This window comes from Hippichthys cyanospilos, chromosome 2 (genome assembly GCF_059441005.1).
Source record: "Hippichthys cyanospilos isolate Australia breed blue-spotted pipefish chromosome 2, RoL_Hcya_1.0, whole genome shotgun sequence".
Taxonomy (NCBI): Eukaryota; Metazoa; Chordata; class Actinopteri; order Syngnathiformes; family Syngnathidae; genus Hippichthys; species Hippichthys cyanospilos.
Window position 1 is genome coordinate 8,740,921 of NC_142370.1, and position 25,283 is coordinate 8,766,203.

Consider the following 25,283-nt stretch of genomic DNA (forward strand, 5'->3'; position numbering starts at 1 on the left):
GTTGAACTACATACTTTGTCTTAAAAAAAAAAAGTCGATTCATTGGAATAACTTTCAATGTTAGGAGGGTCATGTGTGAATAATGTGTGAGAAACTGACAACAGAAGCTTTGTCTTTGTCTCCATCATTGGCTTTGGATCAAATATTCTAATAAGAGGCACTCAATTTCCTTTCCAAGTGCTCAATCTTTTGTTTCACTTGCTGATATGTCTGGTACGGTCAAAAACAACATAAAACATGTTTATGAAACTTCTTTAGCTGTTACACAGCAACAACAACATTATCTCTTAATACTCACTGACAGGTCGTCTAGTTAGATAATTGCCAAGCATTTGGAGTGAGGTCATAGGCTAGGTTAGTGGCCTGAGTCCATGAATTATATTTTTCTCCCAGCTATGTTAGTGTTTTTTTTATTGACGAGACACAGGTTTTGAGTACCCTCTAATCCTCAGTAATGGGATCATAAATTAATAAGTTAAGAAAGTCCAAACAATACATTTTGAGCTGTAATGTGTTGGCCATTGCTAAATCCCAGTAACTATTTTCTTTAAACAGCATCAGCTCATTCTCCAGAGACCTTAAATATGTAAGACCTTCTTATAATCTGCGCTAATGACTAGTGCAAACCAGGGTAAAAGCAGTTTGTGACCAAGACTCGCAGCCGAGAGGCTTTTCTAATTTGTGTTTCCTGCACGTGAGGACAAAGTAACCACTGTGTGAACAAAGGTGGGCATTTTCTTTCTTCTCAATGATGACTAAAGCACCAATTTATTGATGTCATGCTAGTTAGTCTTAACACCCTTGAAAAATGTCATGCAGGGCAATGGAGTATGACCTATATCAAATGAAAAAAGAGCTTTGAAATAGTGTTGCATGCAAGTACAATAATGTTCATCATCTTTCAGACAAGTCACTCTAAAAGTGAAATAATCACACTTTATGGCTCAACAGCAGTGGTGTAATTGTAGTGAGACTGCTCAAATTAATAGGCTGTGCCATATGGAATGAAGCAGTATATTCATTCACTTCAAAATGACAAATCAAGTTTTAAAATGGCCAATTTTTAGCACGTTTAAAAATTGGTTTTGGGTCGCTACTAGCGCCATCCTGTGGTATTTTTGTATTGTGACGCATAACAGCGAAATTTAATCAAGAAATCGTGTTTCTTTAGTATTAAATCATCTGAAACGATTAAGTGCAGTCGTTATGGAGCGAATTAAGTACATCATTCGAAAGAAATGTCAATCTTTCGGCGCCAAACAAACGCATTTAGACAATTTATAAATCAGTTTTGGCAGTGGCGTCTTCAAGGGACGGAAATTAAAAACTATATATATAAAAACAAGACCCGCGTACAGAAAAATAAAAGTGTATTCGTTTCTTGCTGGATCTTCGGACACATTTATCACTCACTTTTCACCGCTTTTTTTTTTTTTTTTTACTGGTTGCCAGGGGAAACTGAAGTGCGCCACTAATAAAAAAGCCGGCGTGCAAACAGCACTAGGAATACATGATTCCTAGCAACAACAAAACAACCTATCTTTGTGCTAACTCGCGACAGAAATGCGTTGAAGTTCCAGAATACGGCAATGCTTGCGGGCCGGTTATTGTTTTCTTCCCTATAAATTTGGTAGAAACGTTTATTTTAGGACAACGGAACGTTTTGGTGGCATTACACGGAAGCGGCTGGGGCGGAAGCGCGAGCAGGTGGAGTGTTTGTTGCCGTAGCGCACTAATCCTGCACAGAAGAGCCGCACACGAAGCGAAGATCATGTTTAAAAACACTTTCCAAAGTGGATTTCTTTCGATTTTATATAGTATCGGAAGCAAACCTCTGCAGATATGGGATAAAAAGGTATTTTTTTTGATCCAGTCGTTCGCTTCACTTTCGCTCCATTGTGCCTTCTCGCTAGTGCTAATAGATTTGGGATGTGCTGCATTAATTGTAGTTTAATAGTCAATCAACGTGAAGTAACGCTTAATTCCGTTGTAACTTACCTCTGTTTCCAAAATTGCTCCTGGATTCTAACTATTTCTATATGATAAATTAACTTTGTTTAATAGGTGAGGAACGGTCACATCAAGCGAATTACTGATAATGACATTCATTCACTGGTGTTGGAAGTCGAAGGGACAAATGTCAGGTGTGTGTACATTAGAGGTCGTTTTGGGACCAGTGCCATCTGCTCTGCGTCCTCAGTATCGATCACTTCTTTCCGATAGTTCAGTGTTACTTTTTCTTGTTCTTGATGCAGCACTACATATATAACCTGCCCAGCTGACCCAAAAAAGACGCTGGGGATCAAGTTGCCTTTTCTTGTAATGATCATCAAAAACCTAAAGAAATATTTCACCTTCGAAGTCCAGGTAAAGCACGTTCCATATTTCAGTGATAAAGAGGCAAAATTGAAGCTCTCTCTGTTTTTGGCATTCCCATTTCCAGGTGTTGGATGATAAAAATGTTCGACGGCGCTTTCGGGCGAGTAACTACCAGAGCACGACGCGAGTGAAGCCGTTCATCTGTACCATGCCGATGAGACTTGATGATGGCTGGAATCAGATTCAGTTCAATCTGTCAGACTTCACCAGGAGAGCCTATGGAACCAACTATATTGAAACTTTGCGTGTGCAGGCGAGTTGTCTGACATTTACAACTTAGTTGTGAGTAGTTAAAAAAAAACATGAATGCAACTTTAGTTGTACTTTCGAGACCATTGTCAAGGTGAGAGGATTTCCAGAGTTACAAATCTCCTCCCAAAAATATACAGTAAGATGACTTTAAAGATCTTTGTACACCAAATACAGCATTTGTCCTTAAAATGTTGTGAAATTAATGGCAATTTTCTCTTCTCTTAATTCGTAATTTCTATATTGTGCTTGTAAAACTGCTCCCAAAGATACTATTATTGGCTGCCGTTTTGACTACTGTTACATAGAAATAAGGCTAGGTATCCTACTAATCGCCCTTCCCTACTTTTGATACAAATAATTTCCTCCCCCCAAAAATGACTAATCATTTGAAAGAAATATATACCTATTCCATTATAGCAATTTAGGTATCAGCACGATACCAATACTCAATATTGGCACTTGCCCACCCATACAATAGAATACCTCTATTGTACTATGCAATAGTACGGTAATATTAATGTTGCACGATGTCGCTTTAAAATAGTAAACTTAAACGTATTCTGAATATATTCTGTTTATTGTAGCTGAACATAGATTCATAGTTGCATGAAGCTTGAACATAGATTCAATCAATAAAATAACGCTCACACTATAATATGCTCAAAATAATAATATTCAGACATAGGGTGAGATTAGTTTCCTTTACTCGTTGAGCCAATTCAGTCTAAAATAAAGCAAATGTTCAGTCATACAAAATGAGTATTTAGCCAGTATTAGTACAACACTTTGTTCGCTGACCACGTTTTTTTTTTTTTTTAAAAAGACACTCACTCAATACATCAGAACTATATGTGTAATTACAATGAGATGACATTTGACGGATAAGTGAGATCAAGAAACATTTCATTTCATAGAAAGACAACCTGTTTTCCAGATTTTTATTAATCTCGACCAAATGCTAAAAATTCCACAATAACTCCAAAGGGTGTATCAATCCAGTAAGTTTATGCATCATAAATTTAAACACAAGCAGCTGAATTATTATATCGTGTCTGAACTTCAGGATCAAATCAGCTATCATCCAAGATTTTAAAAGCAAGCAGATCCCTGTAAATGCTAATAGTTTACATGACGCTTTTGTATTTGACTTACAGATCCATGCTAACTGTCGTATCAGGAGGGTGTATTTCTCTGACCGACTCTACTCTGAGGATGAACTTCCGGCAGAGTTCAAACTCTACGTCCCTGTCCAAAGCCAGAAGGCGAAGGTGAGAAACGCGTCGCAATTGTGAGACACTCCATTTGATTGCAACTAGTATAATCCACATTGCATTAATTGGATTTATGGCTCATACTTAATTTTTTTTTTTCTTGCAGCAGTAAAGAGCTCAATAAGTGTGCGCCATTTCCCCACATCTGCTGAATGTTTGAGCTGTACAATAGGGTGTGTGTGTGTGTCTAGTCAATGATTATTATATCTTGTGATATTTTTATGAGTGTTTTTTTCATATTTGTGAATAAAAGAGAGATTTATGTTTTTTGTCCATAGCCTGTGTTGTTCCTTTACAATATTGCATGTGAACAAACACAGATTTAAGAACACGCTCTTGCTATGAAGACACCACTTCATGAATATACTGTAAGTGTAGAGTTTACATGAACATGGTGTGACTTAGAAGTGAACTCTTCACATTATGACAAATGATGCTGAAACCGAAATAAGGATTTCGGTTTCAGCATGACTAAGTAATTGAGACCATCAACTTTATAGTATGCAACTGGCCTCAATTACTTCGATTCTCCCAGCAAACTTTGTGTCCGGTTGCATGTTGTTGCACATTTGAGGTACGTTGATCAGGATGTACGAATAATTGGTGTTTAAAATAGTCGTGAGTCGGCTCTTAATTCACTGTGGGGTTTTTTCTTCATTTTTAACAAAACAATCCACAGTTGATCAAGATCTCGATTTTGTCAAGAGTTATAACGAAAGCTTTACTCAGATATCACAGCACATTCGTTTTATATTTTCAACAAGGTCAGCTATTTTGTGGATCAAACAGCCTTAGTTGTGAAACGTGGCTTTCTTTTATGTCTGGCTCAGCTCACCGTTTAAATTAGCTTGACAAAGCGCTCTGAGTCAAGACGTCGAGTTGCTGATAGAAATAAACCGGAAGCAGCATCGAGCGTTAGTTAAACCAAAAGCCAGCGCATATACTAATTTAACTGATTCATCACGTAAAAACTTCCCACTTGACTGACGCCAAATGTAGCGCTGCAACATAGACACTTCTTTCAATATAACAATCATACGTTTAAATTCAGCGCTTCGACTTGTTGACACCAACCCAGGTGCGGAAAAAGGCATGTGTCTTATTTTGAAAATACTAGCCGGACACCAAACACTTTGTGAATCCCCGCACTTGACAATTCGCGAAAAGGGAAGGAAAGCGGGGTGTTTCTCTTTGGCGCCCGGTTCTTTTGAGTGAGAAGTCGCTCGAAGCTCCCACTTCATTTTAGCCGGCGGGACCAGCATCATCTCGGTGCATTCCCTCAGCAGCACCCTTCTCGTTTGACACATCCGATATACTATTACTATTGTTTTTTCATTGATCAAAACATGGCGAGCCGTAAACGAGACTTAGCTACAGCGATTAATCCCGAAGATGCGTTCCAAACGCCGGGGAAACGGACGTCGAAGGACCGGAGCCCGGATTCGGACGTGTCACTTTGGGGAATAGAAGAAACCTGCTGGTACCTGCGTGGTGAATGTCTTGGAGAGTGGGAATCTTCATTTCGAGGTGAGTGACATCCAGGTTCGCGTCTGTAATTGCTTTGACACTATAGCTCACAATGGCAACAACATGTCACGTTTTTGTCGTCAGAACATAAAGTCACTGGTGTCGTCCTACGAAATCTCAAGAAGGATGACCTCGAGAAGATGGGCATTAAGTAAGTCTTTGTGTTTGTTTTGTCTCACATATGGATGGTGTTCTTTCTGTCTTTCTGTTTGTCCTGTTCTGGCTTCTCTCCGTAAACAAAGTTCTACTCACTAGCCTCAACATTAGATAGAGTCCAATACACAGCTGCCCCCCGATAAAAAAAAAATAAAAATACAATTCCTGTGCAGTTCAGCTGTTGTAGATCTATCCAAACTAGCGACAATATCGATACCATATTGCGTCTTGATATCGTATCAAATATGCTTTGAGCTTTTCAAATAACCAGCTGAGTGTTGTAGCATTATATGTAAGACAATATATTAGATAGTCTGGGAAAGTATCTCACGTTTATTCATTTGAAGTATAATGAATAAACAATAAAAGTACACTACCTGCCATCAGAGTGCACAGTATTTTTTATCTTGCGTGGACTTACTGGCCGTGCAAGGGCCAGCAAAAACGAAATTAAAATAATGGTGAATAAGCAAATCAGCAGTGCGATCACAATGGAACAAATGAAGCGCAGTGAGAACATATGTAGACTACAGCAACTTGAGTGGTTAGCATTTCTTTGAGTGCGAAAAAGAGACGGCGACTATGAATATGAAGAATTTTACCGCATCCACAACCTTAAAGGGACAGAGTGTAAGATTTAGACTGTTTTTCATTTAAAAGGAATAAACTAAATGATTGTAAATTTCAAAATCTGCAAATAAATGTGTTCATATTGACCAACAGTATCTTTTAAAAATAATCATAGGTCTAGTTATCATTAAATGATCTCTACACGGGGCGTCTAAATCTTACACACTACCCCTTTAAGCAACAGTCCACCTATGCTGTTTATTATGGCATGGTTAAAAGAACCCAGAAAGAAATTGTAATTTACCCAAAATGGGATATTTAATGAAATCTTATGAATATAAAAGTACTTGGCATCTGGTATTGGTGTCATTATTTTCTTGGTTTTGATCGATACGCAAATCTCAGATATCAAACAGCTCTAACATTGAGGCAGATTTATGTTCGTTGTACGGAATGCTCACTAAACCTAATGAACTTTTAATATATTTCTTAGCACTTTTTTCTTCTTTGTCAAGGCTTCTTGGTGACCAACTGCGGATCCTGCACAGCCTTGGGAAGCTGTGGCACACTGAAGAGGGTCCTCAAACAAATAAGGTTTCAATCTCACGCTTCACTTTCAAGGACAAAACCTAATAATCAAGCGCCATCAAGTTGGGTGAGAGGTGGAGTGCGCGGAGTAGCTCAGGAGAAAGAAAAAAAAAAGTAGAGGGTAGACTCTTGACATATCGAAACTTATTGTATAATACAGTAGTTCTGTGGAAATCGAAACACTTAACAAAAGTGTCCGCCTATCGCCATTTTCTTCGCCAAGGTTGACTCATTGGCTTAATTAACAGTGCAAATCAAATTGCCATCAATGTTTTTTCAGTTGTCACGAAAGAGAAACTGTTTTGATCAACTGTCTTGAACAACATGCCAAGTTTGTTTTTTCAGAGGGCTGGATTAAGTGTAACTATTGAGTCAATTGCTACTTGTGTGTTTGCTGTCCTGCCTTGTGCCAGGTGTTTAATGATCCTATCCACGGGCACGTAGAGCTACACCCACTTCTTGTCAAAATCATCGACACACCTCAGTTCCAGAGACTTCGAAATATCAAACAGTTGGGTGGGACCTACTTTGTTTTCCCAGGAGCGTCCCACAACCGCTTTGAGCACTCCATCGGGTACGTATACCTGCCCGTACATCTATCTGTGGGAAAAGCAATATGCACCAATTCCATGACTCTAGGTTTAGGCGATGTACCCTTCAAATGGAATCTCATGTTTTGTTTAGTTTTTTTCGGTTTCTTTTTTTGTTCTGCCAAGATATCCAATTGATATTTCTTATTGATTTCCTCTTCCTTCCCTTAACGTATAGAAAATACAAATGACTAAAGACCTATAGTACTTCCACGTTGTAGGGCAGAATTAAGCAATAGAGCCATGTGATACATGTGATTTTGGTATCGATCGACACCAAGGAAATACTGGCACCACTATCATCCATACCAATATTGATACCAACTACTTCAAAGGTCATATATTATAGTATTTCATATTGTTTGTCCTTTTAAATCACGTTTTATGCAACTTAAACTTTCTGTTTGCGTTTTGAACGCAGTGTTCTGTGAAAGAGTGCACAGTCACAAAAAATAATAGAGGGGGAGGAAGTACAAGAAGGGAGGCAAATGTAACAATGATATATGTCTGTCTTGAACTTATCTTTCGAGGTCGTCTCGTTTTAGCCTCACAGGGAATTCTCATGTATGTTATATGAAAGGTTCCCTAATTAAATTCTAAACAGGTTTGCACTGTACAACTAAATGTTGTGCTGAATACTTATTTTCCATTACAATTCCTCACCAACTCAACTCAGCTGTATTTATATAGCAATTTAAAACAGTCATTGCTGCATACAAAGTGCTGTTGTCACGTTGTTTTTTTTGTTTTTTTGTTATGGGTTTAGTTTTTGGGGGTTTTCGGTATATTTGCCTTTCAGTTCATATTTGTTAACCCCGAGTCTGCCTCTCCTCCCTGTCTCGCTAGTTTGTTTTCGCCACCTGTTGCCCCTTCTACGTCAGCCAATCTGGTTCCCCTACCTCCTGTTCCCTCCCAACTATTGTGCGTTTCCCCTAATTAGCCATTGTGTATTTAACCCCCGTCTTGTCTTACCTGTTGTCGGTGTTAAGAACTTTCTGATTATAGTTTTCGTTTTATAGATTTCGTGTTCGAATTGTTTCTGTTATTACTATTTACGTCTGGACATGTTTCTCCTATGGTCATGTGATCTTCCTAGCAAACAATCACAAGTTGTTTTTCATTCCTCCACCACCAATCAGGACTCTGTTTACACAGGCATAGGTTGTTTTGCTCCTTCACCGGTCAGTCGGCAGGTATCGTTATAACGGACAGTCGTTTTTCATGCTTTCACTCATTCTGTGGATTATCACAATCCTTTCATTATTATTCCGTGCGTCCATGAGAATAGAACACACACACACACACACACACACACACCCATATAAATACATCTACAGAAACTAAGCATTAATGAAGCCAGATAAATAACTAGAACATTATATACCAAATAAAGAGTGGCATGAGAGTGTGCTTCGGCTTTATGTTCTGGCCGGACAACCTGGTGAGATTGAGGATCCTTTGAATCAGAGTCAAGTACAGTCCTTTCAAGGAGGTCACAAGTTTGGGCGCTATTCCGACACCTCCAATACAGTCGGGTCATTGTTAAGGTTACCTCCCTGCTGTCTTGCCCTAGCTGACTTGATCTGCCCATGATCCCCGTCTTCCCCATGTAGCCCCCACCTTCCCGTGAGTTTTTTTTTCCGTTCTGTTTCTGTTGTACTTTATATTTTTTTTTGTGCCTTCCCACCCTGTTCAGTTTTTGATTAAATCATCTTTTTGAGCCTCAACCCTATCGGCCCCTGTAGTTATTGGTTCCACCTTTCACCCTCTCCTCACCAGCATGCCTCACGACCGTGACAGTTGTACATGTAAGGAAATTGATCATACAATAACATACACGGTGAAAACAGTAAGTTGACACAAATGAAACCAATAAGTAAATACAGATAGTATAAAGTCAAAATAGAAAATACAAACAGGACATGATACAATACCACAATAACAAACATGAACAATGCAATGTGTTTTCAATGTTTCAGAGTGGGTTACTTGGCGGGACAACTTGTGAAGGCGCTAAATGAAAGGCAGCCAGATCTTCTCATTTCTCACAGGGACATCCTCTGTGTGCAGATTGCAGGGCTCTGTCACGATCTGGGTAGGTTTGGCCCACCCAGTACCTTTGGTCTCATTCTATGTAAATGAAAATGAAAGGGATCAAGTGAATGACTCATGCATTTTCCTCCCATTAGGACACGGACCTTTTTCACACATGTTTGATGCCAAATTCATCCCCAAAGCACGCCCTGATATTTCCTGGAAGGTAACTTCTCATCTAAGTGGTTGAGTTTATCATGCGTTAGTAATAAGTGTGCAATAGAGTCTTTATGAGTGGAGTTAGGATCACATCGGTCCAGTTGAAGATTAACATTGTGATTGTGATGTGAAAGCAAAACACTTAAACGTGGAATCGATGATTGGAGAGATACCTATTACCTTTTTTATTGGGCCAGACCAATATGGATTTTTTTTTTTTTTTTTTGAGGCCCAATGCTGAATTTTGGCAGAGAATATACAGATCACCTATCATAATCAGATGATTAATTTTAACAATTACATTGATGAAAATAGTATTTGTTTCCTTCCAATGCATTTCATCAGGAGTCAAAAATGCAGATTTTCACTATTCACGGGGTGTCCTTGTACCTATTCCCCACGAATTGCAGGGGTCAGCAGTAAATGTATCATTTTTTTTTAAAGTACCTTTTCATTTCATCAATGGTTTCAATAATGAAGTTGCAAGACTAAGACTGTTAATATCTAAATCAATAACCAAACGGATCCTTCCTTAAAAAAATAACAAAATAAATGTTTTTTTTTAAATGGTTGTAACATAAATAAATTCTGCCATGTTGTTTTTGAGGTAGCACATCCCTGTAGGACCTGCATTCAATGTTTTTTACTGATCTCAGTAGTAAGTGGCTTAGTCTCAACCAGTCTTGATCAAATTTCTTTCTGAAACAAGACAGAATAAAAACACCTTTTATCAGACCTTTAGAAATTGGTCTCGACTCTCGAGACAAATTTTGACACAAAGACCTTTTCTTGAGAACAAAACACTACTGATCATTAATGTTCCGCTTGTTTGAAGTCATTACAGAACTGCGTAAAGAAAAAAATATGTGCCGCTTGACTAAGACGGTACTGTTTATATACTCACTTAAATTCTAGCACGAGAAAGCATCGCTTGACATGTTTGACCACCTGGTGATGAAAAATGACCTAGAGCCACTGATGATAAAACATGGCCTGGTCCTTCCTAAGGACCTCCACTTCATCAAGGAGGTGATTGCAGGACCGCTGGAGAAAAATGAAGCTCTCCAGGTGAGACTTGCTCTTTGTATCATCATGTGACATGAATGGTTCAAAACATCAAGATTTTCATTAGTAAAGGGATACTCAACCTGGCATGGATTGACTAAACTGTGACCTCAATCATTTCTGTGCTGTGACAAGCCAAGTTAAAGGAAATGCTTTGCTAATAAATTACTAACCGATTTCAAATTGCAAATGCTACCATTCCAACTCGCTAGTGAAGTGTTTACGAGACTGACCTAACCCTCAAATTTAAAAATAATGAATCATAAAAAAATCAAACATTGATTTTCAAATGCTCCATTTAGATAGCACCCGTTTGAGATTGACATAAACATTGTATGACTTCAATTCAATAGCCTTTTGCAAGAAAAGGTTTAGTTCCAGTGAAAAGTTGAAACGTTGAAATGATTCTCTGAATTCTCACTAAAGACAGCATTAGATAAGATAGAATGCTGACTTTATTCTCAAAATTCTCAAAAACCCCTAACCCTGACCTGACCGGAGAGAAGCCCCACAGGCTCGGGGAGAACATGCAAACTCCACACGAGAAAGCTGGAGCCACCTGGAATTGAACTCAGGTGTTAACTAGGAGGCCGACATGCTAACCACTCATCCACCGAGCTTTAAAGCAGTGCTTTTCAATAGTATATAAGATTATTGTCGATAAAAATTGTATAAGTATCCCAACCGTATCCTTTTTAACATTTACAAAAGAAAAAGCCATATAAATCAACTTTCAACAACTGTGCCAATCCTTTTTTATTATTTTATTTAAAGGGAGAATAAAGTCAGAATTTTGCTAATAATGAGTCTCAAAATGAGAATTCTCAGAATTTTGACTTTAAAATTACAATTCTGAGGGTAATGTCCGAATTTTGAGTTAAAGTTCGTAACCTAAAGGGGAGTGTGAGAAAAAACTCAATTCTGTCAGAGTGTTTCTCAAAGTTAGAATTCTCCCTTTTAGAGTCAAAATTCTGACTTTGAAATTAATTCTGAGCTTATCCCTGTCCCCAAACCTCTTTCATACCCTTTGAACGCCCCTTTGAACGTCAAAGAAATAGTTTTCTGTTCAACTTGCTTATTAGTCAACAGAGTGGAGTAAACTTACATCAAGAAGCGACAAAAATAGTTCTCATGCATGCTAAGTGAAATGAAAGTGAAACTAAACCGTGTGGTCAGTGAACAAAGTGTTATACTAATATTGGCTATAGTAGATACTGATCCTCTATGAGTAGAGTTTTGCTTTGCGGAGGGCTTCTAGAGGACTCAGGATTTTCACCTCATGCTACCTTTGCACTGTCTGTCTTCACAGTGGCCCTATATCGGCCGTTCCAAGGACAAGTCCTTCCTCTACGAAATTGTGGCCAATAAGAGAAATGGTATTGACATGGATAAATGGGACTACTTTGCCAGGTACGACTTGTGCGGTCAATTATCCTGTCATTTACCTCAGTCTAAGCCTGTTTTCTTGTTTTGGGTAGGGACTGCTACAATCTGGGCATCCAGAACAACTCGGACTATCGTCGATACTTGAAGTTTGCCAGAGTGTGTGAGGTAGACGGGGAGAAGCTCATCTGCACTCGAGACAAGGTGCCTCACAGCTGCATTTTCTTACTTTTTTCAGGCATTATTAATAGAGAACATTTCTACAATATTATTATTGCAGGAGGTGGGCAATCTTTATGATATGTTTTACACACGTAACTGTCTCCACAAGAGAGCCTACCAACATAGGGTGGGCAACATCATTGAAACCATGCAAGTACTTTCTCTTTGTTCAGTTTTTGTTTATTTTGATAAGAAATGTTGGTATCAGAGATGTCAAGTTCTTAAACATGATGATAGGTTGATTGCGCTCATACAGGATCACGGAGGCCTTTTTGAAGGCCGATAAGCACATTCAGGTCCAAGGCTCAGAGGGCCAGATGTTCACGCTCTCCACAGCCATCGATGACATGGAGGCCTACTCCAAGCTGACAGGTTCGTCTCCCCCACGTTGTTCCTTGTGATCTCAAGTAACCTCTAATGTAGAAGCCGTGGAATTGTTGAGAGTTCGATTGTCTCACCCTGTGCTTCTCAAAAGGGGAACATGAAGGCGCTTTTTTAACATGTTTTCTGCAAGTATCAGCAACCCTTTTTCTTTTCAAATTCAGAGCGAATGCATTGGAACATGCAGCAATTATCACTTTGTCGGCACCAATGCTTGGTATCATTGACAACTCAAGAGTTGAGTACTAAAGTAGTTATGAGCATCTCTAATCACTACTATTAGCTGTCAGTGCCGTTTATTTATTTGTTTATCCTTACATTGTTTCATGTTCCAAATGATTTGCTCTTAATTTGGGAAAAAAAAATGTCCAGCTCCTGTCACTGCCTTTAAAAGCATTCAATTAGATTTGCTAATATCTCCAGAAAGGCAAGTTCAGTTTGATTTGATTTTCACTGTCTGTCTTGTAGATAACGTATTTGAACGTATACTCCACTCATCAAAACCGGAGCTGACTGAGGCACGGCAGATTCTGCAGAATATTCTTCAGCGGCGCCTCTACAAATGTTTGGGTCAAACCCAAGCTCGCAAACCCCTGAAAGTCACCCAGGTGTGTGTTTGACTACAACCATCACAAAAACCAGCATTGTTATTGTCTATATGGCTCATCCCATATGGTGCAGCTCTATCCAACTACTGTGTACACTGTACTGTGAGTAAATACATTTGCTGGGCCAAGGTGGATCTGAATAGATGAATAAACATGAAAGAAAAGTGTTTTTCTTGTACTGTGAACCTTTGTGACCCCCCCCCCCCCCCCCCCCCCCAAAAAAAAAAGTGAAAAACCGTTAAGTAGCATATGCCACGTAGTATCACGTGTTGAAAGCTTGCCATCTAGTGGTGATCTAAGAGAATGCAGCCATTTGGAAGCGCATCTCACTCAGTTGTATCAGATTACACTTTGCAAGCCTACTTTGGCAAAGTTCTTTGACCAAATTCGTTACCTTCAGCGGGGTACAATCAATGCAGTATAAAAAGTGAATAAGAATAAAGAATGTTTCTTTTTGTGTGAACGTTGCAAAACTTGCAATTGATCATCAGTCTTCACTCATCATGTGTTCTATCTCTCCATGCAAAGGAAATGCTTCACACTTGGGAGTCAGACCTAGCAAAGTCTGTCCCTCAGATGGGGGCGCTCGGCGTCACTCTGCAGGCTGAAGATTTTGTTGTCAACGTAAGTTTCTCAGTCGCCTAGCTCAACAGCTACTCGCTTGTTTTGATGTCACGTTTGGTTTCAGGTTATCCAAATGGACTACGGGATGAAACAACAGAACCCCATTGACAGTATGCGTTTCTACTGCAAGACTGACCCCACCAAGGCAATCCCCATATACAAACATCAGGTCAGATTTTTGCCAGAGGTTTAATGGAGTATGTGTTAGAAATTTCACACGAGATCTCGGGCTTTCTTTCTTTGTCAGGTATCCAAACTTCTGCCCGAGCAATTTGCGGAGCAGCTGATCCGTGTTTATTATAAGAAGATGGATGATGAGGGCCTGGTGGCTGCCAAGAAGCACTTTGTGCAGTGGTGCATTAACAACGACTTCACAAAACCTCAGGTAACGTGAAGCAGTAAAGAAATTGGACAATGAGCTGCTTTTTAAAAAAAATTGTCTTTCTTAGTTAACTTTTGTGAAGATGGCTAAATATAGGGATTGATCTAGGGAAGTCAACCCAAAATCTTTTATATATACAGTATATAAAAACAAAATGCATCCATCCATCTTCTAGAGCCGCTTATTATCCTCACAAGGGTCGCAGGCCTGTTGCTGCCTATCACAATTGGCTTCAGGCAGTAGGCGGGGGACACCCTGAACTGCTTGCCATCCAATTCCAGAGCACACAGAGACGAGCAACCATTTACTCACCCAATCACACCTAAGGACAATTTAGTATGTCCAATACACTTGCCATGCATGTTTTTGGAGTGTGGGAAGAAGCCAGAGTGCCCGGAGAGGACCCACGCAGGCTCGGGGAGAACATGCAAACCCCACACAGGAAGGCCTGAGTGAGGTGGATTTGAACTCGGGTCCCTTGTACAGTGAGATCCTAAAATATTTGATTACCAGTACTTTAATATTTAGTTATTGATTAAAGTTACTAAGTTACCAATTAAAATAATTCCTTCAGTACTTCACTACTTGATTTCCAAAAGGTATTTTATTTCAACAATTTCCCATGAATGAAATTACTTAAATACTTGATAACTTGAAGTAAACAATAACTTTAATACTTGATTGCCGAACTCCTGAAAAAAAAGGTATGGATTGCGGTTGAATGTCTGGAATTTAAAGAAATAAGATAAAAGAATGTATTTGGCACTGAATGAGTTCAAGTAACGGCCAATCACGGCTCACCTGTTGGCCATGGGACCGTCACAAGCTGAGCTGTGATTGATCAGGCCTTGATCCTTCAGCAACGGTGGTTATTTTTAGTGGACTGCAAGTGGCAAAATGGGTTTATAAAAATATTAATTGTACATGAAAAATGATTGTCATGGCAAGGAAAATGGCTACAGAAGTAGACTTCAAAAATTATCTTAAAATATTCAGGCTTCAGGACCGATGTCTTTGTGTACCTGGCAGGATGGAGATGTCATTGCACCTGAACTAACACCCTTGAAAGAAGACTGGTCCCGCCGAAAAGAAGACAGAGAGAACGGTGAAAATTTGGGCTGTCCCAATTCGAAACAAAAAGGAGTCAAGGCTCTTTTTCAGGAATGACTCAAGTACTTTATATGACTGAGAGAATGGGGAGCCTAACTTTATTCTTTTTATGGGTGATAGCTTTATCCGGTTTTCACAGCCAAAATATTTTTCCAGGTGGATTCAGGTTGTCATTGCTTAAGGTTTTAACCGAAATTGGAACCTCATTTTAATTTCTATCCTTTTATCGAGGCTTTTATTAAGTTTGATTCTTTTGGGATCAGTTGCAGTTTCACGCTATCATGCCTAAGCAACACGTACAAACAATACAGTAAGTAGCCGGATCAAAAAATATATATATATATATATACTTTATAGTGAACAAATGTAATATTTCCATCCATTGCTTAGCCTCTGCACGAAATACAAACATGGTGAGTCTTGATTTGTATGTCCCATTATCAAGTTGCAATTTTTGTGTTGGGTTATTTATTTTGTTCTTTATATTTTTTTGCATGCATGCATGCATTAATTTTCATTTGAAAGTTTACAATGACCAGTTCAACTACATCTTATTTATCTGTCCATGTGAATTTACTACCTACTTGGATACTACTTTTCACTTAGGATAGGTAATCACTGGTTTAAAGAAAACAAGACCTCTAAAAAAGTTTTTGAACTTGTGGTGGCAGTTGAAAACTGTTTTGAAATAAAAAAAATTGCATTCAAGCATGTTTTGGATGGTGCTGATTGCACTTGCTTGTGGATCTCATCTCCTCTTTGCTTGAAACTTTAAGGACAATTCTATTTTGGAATGGATAAGCCTTTCTTTAAAATTTGACCATTTTGGGGGGGTCTATCAAAAGTATTGGTGTTATCTGTACTTTGCATTGGCAATTACTCAATACTTGAGTAATCGTACTGGTTATCAGTCTGGGGGGGGGGGGGGGGGGGTGATCAAGGTTAGATTCTTGTCGTCGATTGTCTATTTCTTGTCCATGCCAGATTTCATATGGGGAAAAAATTGTGGTTTTCTGAAAACCAGTATCCTCTTCAATTTCACTTTAATACACATAGCTGATAATTGTAAGAATTCTTACAAAACAGAACACGGCTTCATTACATCAGTGATTAAAAGTTGAGGATAGATCACATAATTGATCGTTTGAAAAAATATTGGATGTAATTTTTTCTTTCTATTTAACCAGGAATGTAATCTTTCAGTGGCGAGCATATGCACGTCCTGGTTTTAAGTACAAGTACAATTACTTTTGTGAAAAAGGGGGGGCGGGGGGGGGTGCAAGGAAAACGTAATTGTACTGATTCAACACCAGTACTCAAGTAGAAAAAGAACATGTACAATTTGCAATGTAGCCCACGGATGTATCCATTTTGTGCGTGGACTTCGACGAATTTTTGAGCATGAAAATGACTCGCTGGCCCATTGAAGGATGTAGTACCATTATGAACCACAAGATGTCACATTGTTCTCAAGCGCCTCCAACCCCTTGGCTGCGGTTGCACTTCAATCTCAATGCCTCCGTTTATTTTCATCCACAGCATCTGCGATTTGTTTAAAGTGCAGGACAAATGCAAGGAAAATGCGTACTGTGTCTAAATTGTATGGATTGACAAAAAGTACGCATTCAAAACCAACTTGAGTGCCCTAACTATTATACAAAGGTGAGTGAATCATCCTATTTGGGACTGTAATAATAATTCTAAAATGCAATTAGATGCACAAAATGAGTTATTGAAATGTTTATCCGTTTGTTCTGATGTTTTGGCTATCGTAAAACAGGTAAATGCTCATATTTAGTCTGTGGGTAAAAAAAGCAATTTTGTCAGCTCATTTTAAACCTGCCTTTTATTGGTCTGAACGGTTGTGAATCTGTTAACTTATTCACTTGCCAGCACGTTGAAATTATTGTCTTTGATGTCAGCTGTAATGAATAAGTTAGTACTGTGCTTGAGTTATATAAATAGAGCAGCAGCATCTACAATTGTATCCATTTCGGAGCAGCCATTTTGTCACTTGCTGTGTAGACTGAAAAGCTCATTTGCAGTTCAACTGTTTTCTGAATTTGGTCATGTGACATTTACAAGTGAGCCATGATTGATCAATACCTGAGCTCTGAGCAACTATGTCTTTTAGTCAACAGCAAATAACAATGGCCGGGATAACAAATAAAATACGTTACAATTTACTGCCAAATTCATATTCCACAAACACACTTTTTTTTTTTTTTACAAGTCAAATCAAGCTTTATCACCAGACGGAAATGTTTCCTACGTTTGCATGACATGACAAAAAAAACTCATTTTTTGAGTTTCTCACCTGATTCCTAATATTTACAATGCTAATTGAGACCCATTTTGAAAAAATGTGAAATAAATTAGCGTTGAAATGACTGAAAACGGCATTTTGACTGCAAATTGATAAAATGTGCTTAAAAGTTCTAAGTAGATTTATTCTTCTCATCGGTTTGCACTCAAGTTAGCTGTGCCCTCTGTGCCAAGTTTTTGCCATTAATTATGATTTTAGTTTATTATTTATAAGTAGCAAGCCTTGAAGCCTTGTTTATATACTGCTTGTTTAAAAAGAGGGCAATAAATAGACATGTTTGACCAAACATGATGAATAATCGTGATCGTGATTTTGGCAATAATGGTGCAGACCTAATAGACATATACGGTTGCTTAAAACATGTTGTTATAAAATAAATTTTAAAAAATGCTTGGGTGACTTATCTTGTAAAGCCAGACACATTCAAAATCACAGTTACTACTAGAAGTGAGCATAGTGACAACAAGTGGGCAAAAATAACACCTGCATATCACGTGTCTAAATTAAAGCCAGGGTAATTAATTGCCAAAATAGAAAGTTCCAATATCTGTTTTCAAATTGTAAAAGTTTGTTATTATCCATCATTGGTTAATATTATAGATGGTTTCACGGGATGTTAACAGGGACACACACATTCAAGCGCACACTCCTCCTCATCCTGTGGCACTGTGGGTAGGCCTGTTGACGAATACCACCACACACACAAACACACACACACACACTGTGAAATTGTGCGCAGGCAGGACCAAGGCCATCAGCCTGCTAGTATTTTTATAATCTTCATCCTCTGTGACCTGTTGCTCCCGTCCTGGCGCCAGTGGTCTCAGCCCTCCCTCTGTGATGCCTCAACCTTACAACCACACACACGCACACACACGGTGCTGTACACTGCGGGTAATTGAGACCAGCTGCTGCAAGGTGCCTCTTCCCTCAACCCTACCCCCTCCCCCTCCCTCCTGCTGCACTTGCCTCCTCCCCACCCCCCCCAAAAAAAACATGCCTGTCTTCTCCTTTCGCTCTGCCAACTCCCGCTTACCTCCCACGGGCTTCTCGCTGCGTTTGCCGCTTCTCTTCACGTGTGTTGACTGACTGATGATTGCGTTTGTGATACCTTTCCCCGATACAGTGCCGCTTGTTTTTTTATTTATTTTTTTTGCCACCTAAACTTAAGTCAGGAAATGTTAGCAGATATTTAGCCAATCAGAGAGTCAATTCCTAATCAAATAAAATCACCATGATTTGCCTTTACTAATGTGTTCGTATAGGTCAGGGGTCATCAATCCATGGCTCCAGAGCCACATGTGGCCCTTTCATCCTTCTGCTGTGGCTCACTTGAAAAAAATAAATAAATAAATCTAAAACCCCAATTGTGGGTCGAAAAGAGACTAACCCAATATCCCAATAGTCTAGTAACTAGGAATGTGCCAATCACATATTTTTGCATCCAACTGGTTCGGAGAATCTGACACAGAAAACAGTTTTCCATTTGCCACCTTTTAGAATCAGCGTTTGAAAAAAAAAAAAAAAAGTAAGTTGTAGAAAATGCTGCTGTTCTCCCATTGGACTCTCAAACTGTGCAGGTCTCATATCCTCAATGGGGCAACGATGCCATCTACTGGTCAGTGTGCATGTTTAAAATGATACTGTTTTTGTACCGTTACTTTTCCCAAAGATGCTGTAATTCATCATACAGGACACTGATTACAGTGTGAGGTGCCTGGAGAGAGGTGCATGCGTGGGGTGGGGGCAGTATGTCAGCCTGTCCTTTCCAGCTGGTCTGAAGGGTTAAACCGCATGTGGATATGTGTGTCACGGCCTCTCATTAGGGGGTGAGACGCCGCGGCTCCAGACCCCCATGGTAGGATTGCCGGCTGAGTCTGCAGTGATCCTGCCACTTTGATGCCCCTGACACCCCCCCCTGTCCCTCCAGTGGGAGGTTAATGAGCCACAGAGTGCTCTGCAGGCCTGCCTGATGCTCTTGTTGTAAGATTGGAGGTGCATGGGAGCTCCGGACCACAGAAATGTTTGAGGTGGTCCCGCCGCTCGGATCAGATGACCGCTTTGGCTGCAGGGATAGAAAAGATATTAAAATCACACTGATATACTTCAGATGGCACCTGCTCTACGTGCTGGCTTTGCGAATGTCATCATGAAAGCAAAAGATCGAAGCAAAGTACAAATCATAAAAATGTAGTTTTGGCCTGACCCCAGAAATAGAAGTAATTTGATATCACAATTAATCCATTGCATCTTTTTCTGGTGGATGCAACTTGGCCACCGGGGGCAGCATAGTACAGTCATGAAGATACAAATGAAGACGGATTACACAACTACTGAAAGTCGCGCCGTAAATTCCACTCGGACTGCAACTAACAATTTATTAATCAATTGTGGATTTTATTTAAATTCATCAATTTGGAAAAAAAGTTTTTTCGTTTGTTTCTTTTATAACATGATAAACATTCAAACTGACTAGAGCAGGAAATGCAGGAAACTAAATGACGTCATTCATTCACTGACTGCCATTTGTTAGAATTTTGAATGGAGATTTTCAAGTTTTGAGGTTTCAATACCCACACAATATCGTGATCAATGACTAGCTACACAGAATTCTTGTCATCTACTGGTGGGAGTGCATCAGTAAAGCTGTTTCCACATTTGATATTTGCAGCGGAGCATGATCTTATTCTCTCAAACAATAATTTCTTCCAATAGCAAAATTAAATATTTACAAAGGTTTTATTCTTATTCAACACAAAGATAATTATTTTCTTATTGGGAGAACTGCAGCAATTTACTGCTGAGAAACTGAAATTCTTAGGATTTGGACAATTTGATTGCAATTACAATGTTCAATACCACGGTTTTTTGTTTTGTTTTGTTTTTCGGGCCAACACGAATATTATTCCCAACTCTTGAGTAGTCACCAATATTGATACCAAGTTAGCGATACCACAAGCAAGTGTGGAGCACGTTTAGCCCTTTAAGCGCATTTTAATGAAAGTGTCGCAAAATTACAATGACTCAAACCCAGGAGGAATATCTTCAATCTTCTGGGCCCGCAGTTACGTTCTATCTCTTGCCATCTGTAATTACCCTGCTTAATTACTAGCCTCCCTTGACTTTTTGTGGTGACGGTGCCTCCATGGCCTGAAAATTGACCTTCGCACTCTGGCGCATTGCTGAGACGTGTTGATCCGGGCCGGGCAGAGCAAGCCTTGACCCGCGGGAGGACAAAAACAGGTGCTCCTGCTTTCTTTGCGTCCCTTTCTTCTTCTAATCATAATTCACAGCGTTTCTCCCCTCTTTTCTCGACACACCTGTTGGAGTGTGAAGTCATGCTGGCAGAGCATACAGCAGCTTTGAATCAAGTGAAGAACTGCTGTCAATCAGCGTTTCCGAACGGGGACAGCTAGCCTAGCTTCCTTTGGCTCCCGCCGGCTTGGTTAACTTGATTTCAAATTGGTTCCCCGACAAATTCCATCGCACTAGGGCGGACACCGGCAAACTACGGCCCGGGGGCCATAATTCGGCCTGTTGAACTTGGAGAAATGATCAGTCAGAGAATGATAGATAATGTTAATAACCTATGGGGTAGCGGAACGATCAGCGCTTTAAAAAAGAAACTGTCAGCACAAAAAAACACAAAAAACTTTATTTTTGCTCATTTCATTTTCATTTCAATAAATAGTTAAATACATGGGACTTGTTTTAATGCTTTGGTTCGTTTTCTCGCTATCCCATATTTTTTTTCTGTTATGAGGTGGATTGTCAATCACTTCATCCATCAGCTTCCTTGTCCGGCCCAATTGTCAAATTTTAGAACCCTTTGTCACCCTCGAGTCAAAGTTTCCACATCCTTGCTTTAGAGGAAAAACAAACCACTGTTTTGAATGAAACTCGGAAGATGCACCAAAACCTTTGCGAATCGAATACAGGTAGCAAGTGCCGATATGTGACAATGCCATGAAGTGACAAAAATGTCTTTTATTTTAATTAGGGATGTTCGTTACCACTTTTTTCAGACTGATACTAATGTGAATACTCAACTATAGTAGTAGTCACCAGTATCAATACAACTAATACTTTTGATGCACAAAACCTGCCTGAAAAAAACTATTACATCAAGAAACATCCATATTTTTCAAGATAGAATTTTCCTTAAAGTTTGAAGAAATTAAGAGAAAAGTGACAAAAGAGACACCGATGTGACAGATCTTTAGGGGGACAGCTGTTGCAGCACCTAACTGCTCCAATCACGGCAGGGATCAATCCTGCTGGGATTACCCAGCTGTTTGGGATCTTAGTGGGATACTTTTTTGTGTACCTTTTCCTTTGGATCTTAACACTGATGACAGGACAAGATTGATCATTACTTTGTTGGGGTTTTTTTCCCCCTTCTTTTAAGATGCTTTGAGCACCCACAAATACGCAGCTAGTAAACTAGATGGTGATGGCAATGCCAAAAGGCAGATGTTTGGAGCCCTTTTGTCAAAGATTTTACACATTCTATGAACAAACATTGCACATTTCTATTTGTGTGTGTGTATATATAGTTTTGCTTGTTAAAAGAAATGTACGTATATAAATAGGGATGGCCAAGTGCAAATACTGCTTATCAGGCTGATATCGGGCCTTATGGCAAGGTACCGGTACTCACAATGTAGGCGTTGGCCACATTCCTGGAGCAGTTTTATCATCATAAGAATTAGAAGAGAAAATTTGTATTATTTTGTCAAATTTAAAAGAAAATGCTGCATTAGAATGCATGGGCTTTAAAAGTACTGGTGGCATCGGGACTTGTATCAGTGATTACTAAAGACTTTGAGTCACTCTACTGGTGTTCATTTGAAAAAATAGGGGGTATGAAAAAAGCCCTATGTATAAACACACAAGACCAAATAATACAATCCCACCTACTGTACATATTAATGAAAGACTTTTATATATTTTTTTTAATGGTAAACATTTTTTACTTACATTTAAACTACTTTGCTTACCCATTGCTTGGCTCTATAAATAGTTGTGAGATTTTAACCAAAAATCTCACCGTAAATTTTGTTCAATGAGACGAAGTGACGTCAGAGCATTTGAGTTTTGCTCATAAGTGATCATTTGAAATGGCAACCGTGTCATTTGAGTCATTTACGTAATCCGACCTACAGTATTTGGGGCATAGAGATAGAGATATTTATTCTCTTGCATCAAGTGCCACTAACCACCATCTGAATCTCAATTTTTCGCGTTACTTAATTGGTCATATAACCATGTTTTGTTTTTGTTTTTTTTTTTATCAGCCATGATGGTGATAGTAATGTATGCACATCTGCAAAGGCTTGTATTGGAAGCTTCCACCACTTATAAAAATAGTGTGTGTTTGTGTAGCACCGCATGGGTGCTGATGTGTGAGAATCCTCTCAGCATTCTTCATAGGGGGTTGCTTTCCTAGGTTTTAAAAACGATGCATGTACTCAGGTGAAAACTTGTGTGTGTGTGTGTGTGTGTGGAAGGGGGGGGTCATTTAGTTTCCCTGATGTACACGACCATGCACGCCGCATGCATGCCACTCTCCTCTCGTCTCATCTGGTCAGACCCTCTAGCTGGTAATCTGAGCATTGAGATTAGAAAGAAAAACAGCAGAGAAGAATGTCTTTGGTTGAGCCAGCGAGGAATTTACAATGGCCTTCAGGCTGCTTTGACCTCTCCCTCCCTTTCTCTCTCCCACTCTCTCTAACACACAGATGACAGTTTCATTTCTTTTTATAACACAGGTCTCATCGTTCTGGCCACCGATCTTAGCAGTGGGATGGCATGGGACAATTTATGAGCAAACGGTGATGTCACAAAGGGCTAACACTCAGTTCGGGCATTCATTTGTGATCCGGACCACCTACTATTTTCTCATGGTAGCCAATGTGCCATTTAATCATATTAGCACACCTGAACTTGTCTCCTTGCTTTCATATTCATCTGACAACGATTCTTACGTAACGCATTCAACGTATTTTCACGTTTCTTTTTAAGAGTCCGGACATTAAATCCCAGATACTTAAGTATTAAATCGATGCTTACATATCTAGGATTGACTGGCCAAACTCCTACAAAACGTGAAAACCCGTCCCTGGCATTAAATGAGTTAAATTCAAATGTTATTTCTTGAAAAATGGCTACCTTTGTGCCAAGGCTTATAACAAGCCACCGTTATGGTAGATACCACCGAGTGATAATGTAGGCTAAATTAACAGTTAACGGGATTTCAACATGACCATAAAGTAAGAAAAATGAACTGTTTCTGCTGTAAACGAGACGTCTGATATGCTCCCATCTGTTCCTCCAACGGCCCCAGCTTGAATAAATGCTACCGGCGACGCCGGATAGACATTCGTCGAAGTTTTCATCTCAGATGGGACAGCTGTGCGGACTCGATCCCCTCGCCCCGTCACAGTTGAGCAACCTGCCTTCCTGCTGCAACGTAAGTGCATTTTGGTTTGTGTGTGTGTGTGAATGGCGGTGGGGCAGACCAAGGGGACAGGTGTTGGGGACAGGAGGTGCCGTGTGGCCTGGGGGAGTGGTCAGGTGGCGGCACACCTGTCCCTACTTGCACAAGGGGGTCCAGTTACACGCAAGCACCGACAAGTGTGCACATGACTTCAGGTCAGGAAAACATGCATGATGATTGGAACTAACTAAGCAAGTGTGCTCAGCTGAAGACCACAATTCGTAATTTGGTTCCGCCTTAGTATTCCAAAATCTCACAAATCTGTGAACGATTGCATCATGGTACATAACGGGTTTGGCGGCAGGAGAAAACAGCTTTGAAATCTTTGCAGTCTTGAAAAACAGGTTAATTTTGTCCACTGAATACGCTTGCAACTCGCATCACATATCTTAAAAAAATCATTCCCCATTGAAATAAACGGAAATGCCATTAATCTGTTCTAGCACTCCTAAACAGACAAATGTGTTTTTTATTCCAAAAAAAAAAAAAAAATTCTATAACACACAACTAATAATGTAAACACTTTTTCATCAGTTGAATGTTCATTGTGCTGTTGGCCATCTTGACCACCTTGGAGTAGTACTGTACAACATAGAGGTGACTATAGGTGGATATACTATACATAGACTCCTGCACAGTATAGATGCCTCAGCAATCAGTTCTTCATAGAGGATAAAGAATATATGACTACTCTTATAGTGAATGTCTACATGTTTTACTTGACTAATTGTTTTAATAGTCAGTTAGTCAGTGGGGGTGACAATAAACAGCTTTAAACTTGTTTTGTAAAATCGGCCTCACAATGGCTCAGATCTTGAAAATCCATAACCATTGCTGCATAGCCATTTTTCCACTCCACTGAAGTAATCTCAATTTACATTTGTAATGTTTGAAGTTAAATATATCTGAGAAGAAACCGTGAGTCCCTTTTGCAAGCTCGTAAGTGGACACCAGTGTGTGTGGCACATGCTGTGTTTGTGTAAAACGTCAGGGATGGCGGAGACAGGCGTCTGGGCCCGGGGTGTGGATTTCAAGCAGGTGCAATCGCCTGCTTCACAACTCCTCCAGGGACAGAGGAATGGCACCAGGCGAGAGGA

The 25,283-nt window shown here is 39.6% G+C and overlaps 2 protein-coding genes across 3 annotated transcripts; both read left to right on the forward strand.

Annotated features, from left to right (window-relative positions):
- Positions 1-1,514: 1,514 nt before the first annotated feature.
- cfap20 (cilia and flagella associated protein 20) lies at positions 1,515-4,177 on the forward strand. Of its 2 annotated transcripts, none has more exons than XM_088408985.1 (6): positions 1,515-1,855; positions 2,065-2,144; positions 2,256-2,367; positions 2,444-2,632; positions 3,786-3,899; positions 4,012-4,177. In XM_088408985.1, the coding sequence occupies exons 1-6, from the start codon at positions 1,772-1,774 to the stop codon at positions 4,012-4,014; spliced, it is 582 nt and encodes a 193-aa protein (XP_088265111.1). In that variant the 5' UTR covers positions 1,515-1,771; the 3' UTR covers positions 4,015-4,177. The 2 variants fall into 2 exon arrangements, with proteins under 2 accessions (XP_088265111.1, XP_088265110.1); XM_088408984.1 differs by having other exon boundaries at positions 1,516-1,855; positions 4,009-4,177.
- An 890-nt stretch (positions 4,178-5,067) lies between these two features.
- Positions 5,068-16,064, forward strand: samhd1a (SAM domain and HD domain 1a). Its single transcript, XM_088408983.1, has 16 exons — positions 5,068-5,429; positions 5,514-5,580; positions 6,671-6,749; positions 7,157-7,317; positions 9,313-9,428; positions 9,523-9,593; positions 10,502-10,654; positions 11,961-12,061; positions 12,130-12,238; positions 12,315-12,406; positions 12,513-12,628; positions 13,106-13,245; positions 13,774-13,869; positions 13,934-14,038; positions 14,117-14,254; positions 15,281-16,064. The coding sequence occupies exons 1-16, from the start codon at positions 5,249-5,251 to the stop codon at positions 15,416-15,418; spliced, it is 1,863 nt and encodes a 620-aa protein (XP_088265109.1). The 5' UTR covers positions 5,068-5,248; the 3' UTR covers positions 15,419-16,064.
- Positions 16,065-25,283: the final 9,219 nt, after the last annotated feature.

Excerpts from the sequence above, each read along its gene's own strand:
- cfap20 (XM_088408984.1), top strand. The coding sequence starts at position 1,772 with ATGTTTAAAAACACTTTCCAAAGTGGATTTCTTTCGATTTTATATAGT. Across the intron at positions 1,856-2,064 it reads TGCAGATATGGGATAAAAAG|GTGAGGAACGGTCACATCAA; the intron begins GTATTTTTTTTG and ends TTTGTTTAATAG. Across the intron at positions 2,145-2,255 it reads GTCGAAGGGACAAATGTCAG|CACTACATATATAACCTGCC; the intron begins GTGTGTGTACAT and ends TTCTTGATGCAG.
- samhd1a (XM_088408983.1), top strand. The coding sequence starts at position 5,249 with ATGGCGAGCCGTAAACGAGACTTAGCTACAGCGATTAATCCCGAAGAT. Across the intron at positions 5,581-6,670 it reads CTCGAGAAGATGGGCATTAA|GCTTCTTGGTGACCAACTGC; the intron begins GTAAGTCTTTGT and ends TTCTTTGTCAAG. Across the intron at positions 12,062-12,129 it reads AAATGGGACTACTTTGCCAG|GGACTGCTACAATCTGGGCA; the intron begins GTACGACTTGTG and ends TGTTTTGGGTAG.